At 40.8% G+C, this 9,843-nt stretch overlaps 1 protein-coding gene across 2 annotated transcripts in view; it reads left to right on the forward strand.

Annotated features, from left to right (window-relative positions):
• The window catches only part of Tmem19 (transmembrane protein 19), a 30,993-nt gene extending 30,051 nt beyond the window's left edge, over positions 1–942 (forward strand). The window contains exon 7 of one of the 2 annotated variants that reach the window (XM_074083929.1): positions 781–942. In XM_074083929.1, the coding sequence (XP_073940030.1) occupies positions 781–848 (68 nt within the window). In that variant the 3' untranslated portion in view covers positions 849–942. The remainder of the gene's footprint in view (positions 1–780) is intronic. The other variant, XM_020178986.2, reaches the window with a different exon arrangement.
• The last annotated feature ends 8,901 nt before the right edge of the window (positions 943–9,843 follow it).

Consider the following 9,843-nt stretch of genomic DNA (forward strand, 5'->3'; position numbering starts at 1 on the left):
TTATTTTCACAATTGGAAACACAAGGAAATTGAGACAGTTTGAATAATTTTCCAAAGGCTACATAACTAGTAAACAGAAGATCTGGTATTTGAACTCAGGAGGTCTGGCTCCAAAGTCCTCATCCTCATCTGCTTTGTTACAAAACCTCTGTTTGTGGAGTCAGAAGAGAAGTAACAGCCAGCCTGCTTTCCACATTGCCAGCAAAAGGGTAATAAAGTATAGTAAGTACTTTGGGGACTCCAAAACCAGGCCTGAATCTGGAAGAGAAAAATAAAGTAAGGAAAAAGAGTCTGTATAGCAAGAGCAGAAAGAAAAATCAAACAAAATTTTCTTTCTTGTCATAAAAATGTTATCAATCAGTCCTGTCCTTCTTGGAACCCAAGGTGATTGCAAAGTTACTGCAGAGACAATGGCTTAGAACAAAACGGATATAAAATGGAGGCAGGGATGCCAAGCTTTTCTCCTGCTTTTGTTAATTTGTGGGCCCATGAATTTCAGCAAGAGCAGTTTAAGAACCTATTACAAGAACAAATCACATATTTTTGTTAAAAAGAAAACCCAATTTTTAAAAATTACTAGAAATATAAAAGACATTAATCCCCAACTAAGTATGTTGATAGATAAATTTAAGAAGATGTTGATCAGTATAACAGCTTGGAAGGAACATCTCAGGACAACTTTGTCTTTGCTCTTTTCTCTCTGGAAGCAAGATATCCTCCAAAGTATTAGTAACTCACATTGACCCTGAGGTACCTAACACAGAGCTGGCTTCTTTTTAGGGTCCCTCAGCTGCAGTCCAAATGGGGCACACATTGGAGACTCCATTTACCCTAGGGCAGCTTTCTGAACCACGGAGGACAAGTTCATCATGGATCCTACACTTGATGCCTATTTGTAAGCAATAAATCTGCTTCTTGTAACATGGTACATATTGTGTGTCCTCTCTCACTGGACAAGGGAACTGATAAAACTATAACCCAGGATGCAGTGGGCAGAGGTGTTTAGACTGCTGGTTTTGATGGTTGGCATAGTGATGGACTTTGGTATCCTCTACCCAGTGGGAGATCCCTCAGAAGATTGGCTATTAGTGAACCTTCTTCACAAAATTGGCACAAAAAGCAGTCTGGCCAGGTGCCAGTAGCTTACACCTATAATCCTAGCTACTCAGGAGGCAGAGATCAGGATGATCATGGTTTGAAGCTAGCCTGGGCAAATAGTTCCATGAGACCCTATCTCCAAAAACCCTTCACAAAAATAGTGCTGGAGGAGTGGCTCAAAGTGAGGGCCCTGAATTCAAACCCCAGTACCAAAAAAAAAAAAAAAAAAGCAGAGTCTGGTCTGACTAAACTATAGCTTATTGATGGAGGGGTGGTGATACCTTCCATTACCTGTCCAGGGTGGAGACATTAGCCTGTGGACACAGGTCCTCAGACATGTAACTAGAGGTTTTATGGGGAAGGAAGGGTGATAAGTGGGTCATAGGTCATATTTTCTCCACCCTCTTCAGATGTGTTTTCTGGCTCCATGGACCAAGGCAGAGAGAATGAAAGTAGGAGCATGGTACATAACCCCCTGGTTGTTGGGTACTTATGCAATTACTGCATTCCAAGGCAGAGAACTAGATAAAGTAGGTATGTAGATGGATCCTGAGGCACAGGAAAAATGTTTTTGATGGTTTGTGGGCATCTGAGATGGAACCAGTATGTGGAATGTGGTCTGCACAGAAAGACAGGGACAGATACTGGCAAAATTGAGGAAAAGATATGCTTCCTTGTCTATCTCAGTTTCTGAGGGAGGACAGAACATTTTGTTGTTGTGAAAGGAATGATGCAATTAGGAACAGGACCAAGGTCTCCAGGTCCTCACCAAAGGCCAGAGGCCCTATACTTCTGACAACATAAAAAGGAAAATCCTAGCACTTGGGAGATGGAAGCAAGAGGATCATAAGTTCAATGCCAGCCTGGGCTGCATAGTGAGACACTGTCTCAAAAAAAAAAAGGAGAGTGGGGTGGGGGAGAATTGAATAAATATATTAGGAACTTTAAGGAAAACATCATGAAGTGATCCGTGGTGCTTATTTGCCTGTGGGTGGGACCCTCTGAGCCATTTCAGGTGCTGGTACTGCAGTTCCCACCACTGGGTACTTTATAGACATTTGTATCTTGGCTGTTCATGGCACAAAACATCATCACCCCCGAGGGGTCTGCTCCTCCCAGAGTTCTTGAGTTCTGCTAAGAACTCAAGACGTAACAGTAGCGTATAACCACTCCAAAGCACCTAAGTTGCTTATACTCTAATTGGTTAATTCAGTAAAAACAGCATTGCCTCCTAAGTGGAGAAGGGGAAATTATTGAGTTAATTCAAAACCTTACAGATGGGGAAAGGAGGCATGGGCTCAAGTGGTAGAGCCCATGCTTAAGTGTGAGACCCTTGTTCAATCCCTACAACCTCCAAAAAATAAAAGAATTGCAGACAAAAATGTCACAGCACGCTCTGTCACAAAGTAACAGCTCAATTCAGCTGGCCAAAAAAGAACTTTGATGGGCTGGAGATGTAAAGCATGTGCTCAGTGTGCATGAGGCTCTGGGTTCTATTTCCCACACCAAACCAAAGCAGAAACAAACAAACAAAAAAATGACCTTCAACTCTTCAAGATATGGGGACTAACAATACACTGCTACAGGCTTAATGCCAAGGCCACTTGGGTGAGAAGTCAAAAAAAAGTCAAAAAAGTATTTCAGATGTAGTCAAACAAAAATGACCCCTGACTTCAATGCCAATTTACAAATAATGAGAGCAGGATTTTAAGGAAAAGGAAATATGGTTTATTATTCACCAGACGAAGAAGAGGACAAGGAGAAACAACCTCTCAAAGCTATGTCATCCCACTTCTGAGAGAAAATGTCTGCTTTTTAAAGGGGGGACTCAGAGGCCCAGTTCCAGTATGTGATAAAACACATCCTAGAATAGTGCTGGCCTTGATTCTCCTGGATTACTGACACCACATCTCTGAAGCTGTGTGTCTTGGTTGACAGGTTTTGTTTTTATTTTGTGGTACTGGGTTTTGAACTCAGAGCCTATCTCTTGAGCCACTCCACCAGCCCTATTTTTGTGATGGATTTTTTCAAGATAGGATCTTATGAACTAGTTGCCCAGGCTGACTTTAAATCACAGTTCTCCTGGATCTCTGCCTCCTGAGTAGCTAGGATCACAGGTGTGAGCCACTGGTGCCTGGTTTTACTCTTCTGTGATGGTCAGAGAGGGATAAGGGGAGGAAGACTGTCTGGGTTTGATTGGAGAGTAAAGAGTGTTAACCTTGGTCTCTCCAGCATGTAGACACAGTGAGAGAGACAAAGGGGAAAACGTTAGTTTGCATAACAAGTTCAAGGGTGACACAATTCAAGGGTAGACACAAAGGACATTTAGTAGGAGCAGGTTTATTAATGCAAAGAAAAGTGAAAGTACACTCTCCAGATGGGAGAGCTGGAAGGCTCAAGAATGAGACTGACCAAAGGATCTCAAGCTATTGAGCCTTACAGTCATGGGGGTGGCTGTCCCTGGAGAAGGAGAAGGACTTTCATGGGAACTGGATTATATTTCATCAACTCCTCCTACATGTCAGGTGGGGGAGGTTTTGGCCTTAGATGGTTAAAACCATCTCAGGCTGTCAGCGCTACAGGTCAGCAAGACACAGCTATATATCACAAGTTGCTCTGTTAACGTCAGTGGGCCTCAACATGTAAAGCCTCGGGGAATAAACTATACCCAGCTGTAGAACCTTCTAACATTTACTTTATATTATTGTATAGTAAAAATTGTTTTTCTGGATGACTGTTAATTTCATTCCATAGCAATCTGGCTAGCATGCAAGCTGGTTACACCAAAAGTTTTTCTATTTTTAGTCCCACTTATAGCAGCACCTATGAATGAAAAGAAAGTCCAATGGCTGGTAGGCCTCTTTGGTACTGGTGAGAGCATGTACCCCTTTGGCTCCATTAGTAAAGGTGACCCAAAAAGCTGCCAACTTAGAATGAGAACTTTTGCAACAGCAGGCCTTGGAAGCTGTTCAACACCCATGATCTACATACTGCCTTAGAAACCTTTCGAGTCTGCTAGCCTTACAAAATTATAGAGGTGCACAGCCTCATATATGCTGACTGGAGTCTGTGGCAACAGCAATCTTCCACCAGTATACCAAGCGCTCAGATTTTGGACACTAGTTGCCAAGGCATCCATCAGTTGCATTCTTTTGAATGGCATCTCTTCTCTTCTTACTAAGACTGAACATCTTATGGCCAGGATGCCACATGTAATACAGCAGCATGAAATGCCCATTGTCACTTGCTACTCACAATCTCCACCCATAAAATTGGACAAATTCAACAGAGCTCAAATGGAAATGATACATTCAAGATTAGGCTCAACTGGAACCCCAAGGAATCAGCAGGCTCCCTGAACAACTAGCTTATCAAAAGGACTAAGCAACCCACAATGGATGCTTTGGCTCTTCCTCTGGCCATTTGGAGCCTGAGACTCAGATATGCCTACCGACAGTATTCCATGGTTTACTGATAATTCTGAAAAACATCAAGTAGACGAGGGTGTGCTAGGCTACAGATGCCATCTGGCTAGTCTCTGACCATCTTTTGACTGAGGCTAAACATGTACATTCTGCCCGATAGGCCAGACTACACACAGTCTACTCCTACCACCATGTCTTGTTACAGTTTCACTGTAGCATGGGCCATTGCTACTAGCCCATCCATCTAGTTGGAAGGATGACAATGAGATTACGTGATTATTAAAGAATCCCCTGTATGGAGACAAGGACTATGGTAACAGCTTGCTGTCCAGAAGGGGACAAAATATATGTCCTTGACATGGATGTTGGAACTATAACAATAGGCCTTGAGAAAAACTTACATCATGTTTTTGAAAATCCCATGAAGTCATCCTGACAAAAATACATCCTTTACTGCCCCCACAACATAACAATGAGCACACTGTAATGTAATATGATGGACTTTCCAGGCAGCCTGTCATTTGCAGATCAATGGCACTATTAAGTAATAGAACAGCTGACTCACAAAGTAACTAAAGAAAGGACATCAAGACAGCTTTGCCATAGGGTAGTGACTCCCTTTTGACGAGGGCAGTATGGGCTAAATACTTTACCCCAAAACGGGAACACAGCACTGCAGCACACAAATTACAGTGAAGATGGGACAGGAAGCTACCTGATCAGGCTACACCTCTGAAATCCCAATCTCAGTGTTCCCTAATTTTTTCCTTTTTCCCTTTAGAGGGCATGTTTTGGGGGTGTTTTTTGTTTTACTTTTAATTTTATGAAGTTCAATTTATTGATCTTTTTTCTTTGGTAGACCCTGTGTCTAAGAAACTTTTGCCATTCAAATGCCATGAGGAAAATTTTCTTTTGTATTCTGAATAGCACCTCTTAAACTGAATCTTTTTAAAAATTTTTTTGGTGGGTCTGGGGTTTGAACACAGGCTTCATGTTTGCAAAACAGGTGCTCCAGTGCTTGAGCTACACCTCCAGACCATTTTACTCTTGTTATTTTGGAGATGGAGGGATATCACAACTATTTGCCCAGGCTGGTCTTCAACCATGATCCTCCCAATCTCAGTCTCCCAAGTAGCTAGCTAGGATCACAGGTGTGACTCATGGTGCCTGGCTTAAGTGTAGTTTGTGGAATAGGCTACCATAGTACTGCACACAGAGCCCTAATGCTAATCTGGAAGCAATGCTTTCCTGAGTGCCTCCTTTCTATAGGATTCCACTGAATTAGATGATGTTAACAGGTGTGTGATGTTCATACAAGATGTGACCTTCCTGTTTGGACTGAATGAAGCCAAAAGGTCTGGATCAGGCAGAAAGAATAATGGATGTCCAAATCAGTAGTAGCATGAGACAGATTGTGTTGCTATGCCAACTCAGCCCAAGGCCTATCTTATAGGTAAAGAATATCTGAGATCCAGGACTGGTTGTGGTGGGGGCACTAACCTGTCAGTATGTACCATATACACATTTAGAGCAGCAAAGGCCTAGAAGAATAATGCCTTTTTTGGACTTTCTCAAATCATGGCCACCTTGGAAAACCTTATATTGGATTTGCCACTCCAGACCTTGTTCTGTCACTGACCAAAATTACCTCCTACCCTGCGTGATCTACTAACATGTCTAACATAATGAATCCTAGGCTTCTTTTGTCCCTTGCTGCCTGCCTATAATAAGCCCATTTCACATAATTCATGTTGTCTCCCCAGATTTCAGAAATTGGTAACACTGGAGCCCAAAATGCAGTGGAAGAAAGTGGTCAGACTCCTTCCCTGGTGGTTGATATAGTGAGAATCTTTGCTACCCTTCATGCAGTGGGAAGTCTTCCTTGGGATTAGTTATTAGCAAACCTGCTTCAAGAGTATAAGTATGGACATTAAAGGAAATTCTGGTGAGGCCCCTGGAAGACAAGAGGAGGGCTGAAGAGAATGTGCTCATCTTCACAGAATATAATCACAAACATAATAAACATGAACAGAATCATCGACATTAAAGGCCATTGCTGGATGTAGTAGCACATACTTGTAACTCAGCATCCAGGAGGCTGAGGCAGGAGGACTGTGAGTTCAAAGCCACCCTGGGTGTCACAACAAGACCTTATCTCAAAACAAATAAACAAACAAAAAATTCTGATTTGGCCTGAGATACATGTTGTTGGGGACTATAGGAAAAATTATCATTGTTACAAAGTTGCAAAGAACTTGACTGAATGTTCTGGTGTTTTTTGAAAGGTAGAATTTGCCAGCAAAGAAAGTGGAATAAGTAGCTGAAGAGCTTTCTAAACACAATTGTGAAGGAATGGCTTGGTTTTGTTCTGAGTGATAAGAGAGAATTCAGGAAGGAATCTTAAAGCAAAAAGGAATGAAAACATAAGATTCGAAAAATCTTAGTTTGTCTATATTGTAAGGTTTTTTTTTTTTTGGTGGTACTGGGGTTTAAACATTGTCTATATTGTAAAAATTGAGAATGAGTGATTGTTGAATGACCAGTGTGTTGTCAAAGAAATAAGAAATAATATCTGTTCAATAAATCTCTATCAAAATTCCAATAACATAGAAAAATCAATCCTAAAGTTCACAGGGAAGCACAAAAGACCTTGACTAGCCAAAGCAACTCTGAGCAAAGAGAGTAATGCTGGAGGTATCACAGTACTTGACTTCAAACTATACTACAGAGCCATCACAATAAAAACAGCATGGTATTGGCACAAAAACAGACACAAAGACCAATAGAATAGAATAGAAAACCCAGGCATGAATCCACATAGGTACAGCCATCTGATTTTTGACAAAGGAAACTGAAACATATATTGGAGAAAAGACAGCCTCTTCAACAAATGGTTCTGGGAAAATTGAACATCCACATGTAGAGAAGACTGAAACTAGATCCCTGTCTTTTACCCTGTACCAATATCAATTCAAAGTGGGTCAAAGACCTTAATGTAAGATCTAAAACTTTGAAACTAGTACAGGAAAAAATACAGGAAACCATGGAATACATAGGCACAGGCAATGACTTCCAATAACTCAGCAATTAAGAGAAAGGATTGGCAAATGGTACTACGTCAAACTAAAAAGCTGCACCTCCAAGGAAATAGTCACTAGACTGAAGAGACAGCCTACTGAATGGAAAAAAATCTTTGCCAGCTATACATGTGATAAGGAACTAATAACCATAATTTAGAAGGAGCTCAAAAACTAAACTCCTGAAGAATCAACAACCCAATGAATAGATGGGCAAATGAACTGAACAATTTTCAAAGGAAGAAGTACAAATGGCCAATAAATATATGAAGAAATACTCAATACCCCTGGCCATAAAGGAAATGAAAATCAAAACTACATTAAAAAACCTACATTATGATTTCACCCGACCCCTGTTAGAATGGCTACCATCAAGAATAAAACAACAACAAATGTTGGCGAGGATGTGGCAAAACAGGACCCTCACATGCTGCTGGTGGGAATGTAAACTAGTACAACCACTTTGAAAAACAGTATGGAGGCTTCTTTAAAAACTAAAAACAGATCTACCATATGATCCAGGGATACCACTTCAGGGTATATATCCAAAGGAATCAAAGTCAGGATACAGTAGAGACTATTGCACACCCATGTTTATTACAGCATTATTCATAATAGCCAAGCTATGGAAACAATCTGAATGCCCAAAACTGATAGATTAAGAAAATGTGGTATATATGCACAATGGAGTATTATTCAGCCATAAAGAAGAATGAAATTATGTAGTTTGCAGGTAAATGGATGAAACTAGAGATCATGATGTTAAGTAAGCCAGGTTCAGAAAGACAAAGGTTGCATGTTTCTCTCACATGTGGAAGATAGAGCCAAAAGATAAATTTATACACAAATACAAACATGATCATATGTACATATACAGAAAGAGCATGTTTACAATAGTGGGACTGTTCAAGGGGACTGTGGGAGAAGGGAGAGGAAAAGAGAATGATAATGAACACTATTGAACAATACTCCTACTATATCAATGAAGGAAGATGGCATAACGAAATGAACTGAAAGTTGAATAACAGAAGGGGTTAATCTGATTAAAGTACAGTATATTCACAGGTGAAATACTATTGTGAAAACCCTTTGAACAATGAAGATGTACTTAAAAATTAAGGAAGAGATTGTAAAACAGGTTCTGTTAGGGGCGGGTACTTGTGGAAGGTGGGAGGGGAGGGAGTAGAAGAGGATGAATATGGTCAATGTACTTTATATACTTTTATGAACATAAAACAATGAAACCTGTTGAAATTGTTTTTAGTTGGGAGAGAGTGATGGTGAGGGCAAACCTAACCAAGGTACACTGTAAGCATATTAGAAAATGTGACAATGAAACCGCCCTGTAAAACTAATATATGCTAATAAAAATGTTTAAAAATAAGAATGTGTGTTCTATAGAGAACACCAAGGTATGGCTAGATTATCACTCAATAAAGAGTTTATGGGATTATATGAGCAGAAACACTGCCACTTTAAGTGGAAAGGGATGGAAATGGGTTAAGGAAAGCTGCAGATTTCAAGATAATAGAGTTATTCAGCTGCAAAGGCATGTAATTCTTCAAGGGAATGCTGATCCAAGCGTGACTCAGTGATTATCAGGATGGCCATTCCTACCCAGGCCCAGAAGACAAGGGTGTTTCCCCTTGGGTTGCAGAGAAGAGGCCCTCACAGAGCCATGTGGGAGGAATCCTGGCAGAGAGGTGTTAGCATAGCCCTGGAAGTCCAAGGGGGTGTGATCACCCTATAGAATCAAGGGATGACAGCTACCCCACTGTGCCTGGAAAGTGGGACCCCTGAGCAAGTAGGTCCGGAAAGTAGGGCATCAAAAAGAGGATTATTGTTGAGTCTTCAGGTCTAATGGAATTTGCACTGCTAGATTTTGGACTTATCTGATCTCAACACCTCTTTTACTTTCTAATTTGTCCCTTTTTGAATGTTATCTTATGCCTAAGCCACTATTGTATTTTGGAAGCACATAACTTGTCCGGTTTCACAGCTTCACAGCTGGAGAGGAATTTTGTTTTAGGATAAATCATACCTTAAGGATTGCCCATACCTGATTTAGATGAGACCTTGACTTTACAATGTAGAATTCATGCTGGAATGAGGTAAGAACTGGGGCTGCTGGAATGAAATGAATGTACTTTGCACACAGTAAGGACATTCATTTTGGAGATGAGGTAGAATGCTATGGACTGAATTATGTCTCCTCAAAATTCATATGCTGAACCCCTATCCCC

The sequence above is a fragment of the Castor canadensis genome, chromosome 8, assembly GCF_047511655.1.
Source record: "Castor canadensis chromosome 8, mCasCan1.hap1v2, whole genome shotgun sequence".
NCBI classification, from domain to species: Eukaryota; Metazoa; Chordata; class Mammalia; order Rodentia; family Castoridae; genus Castor; species Castor canadensis.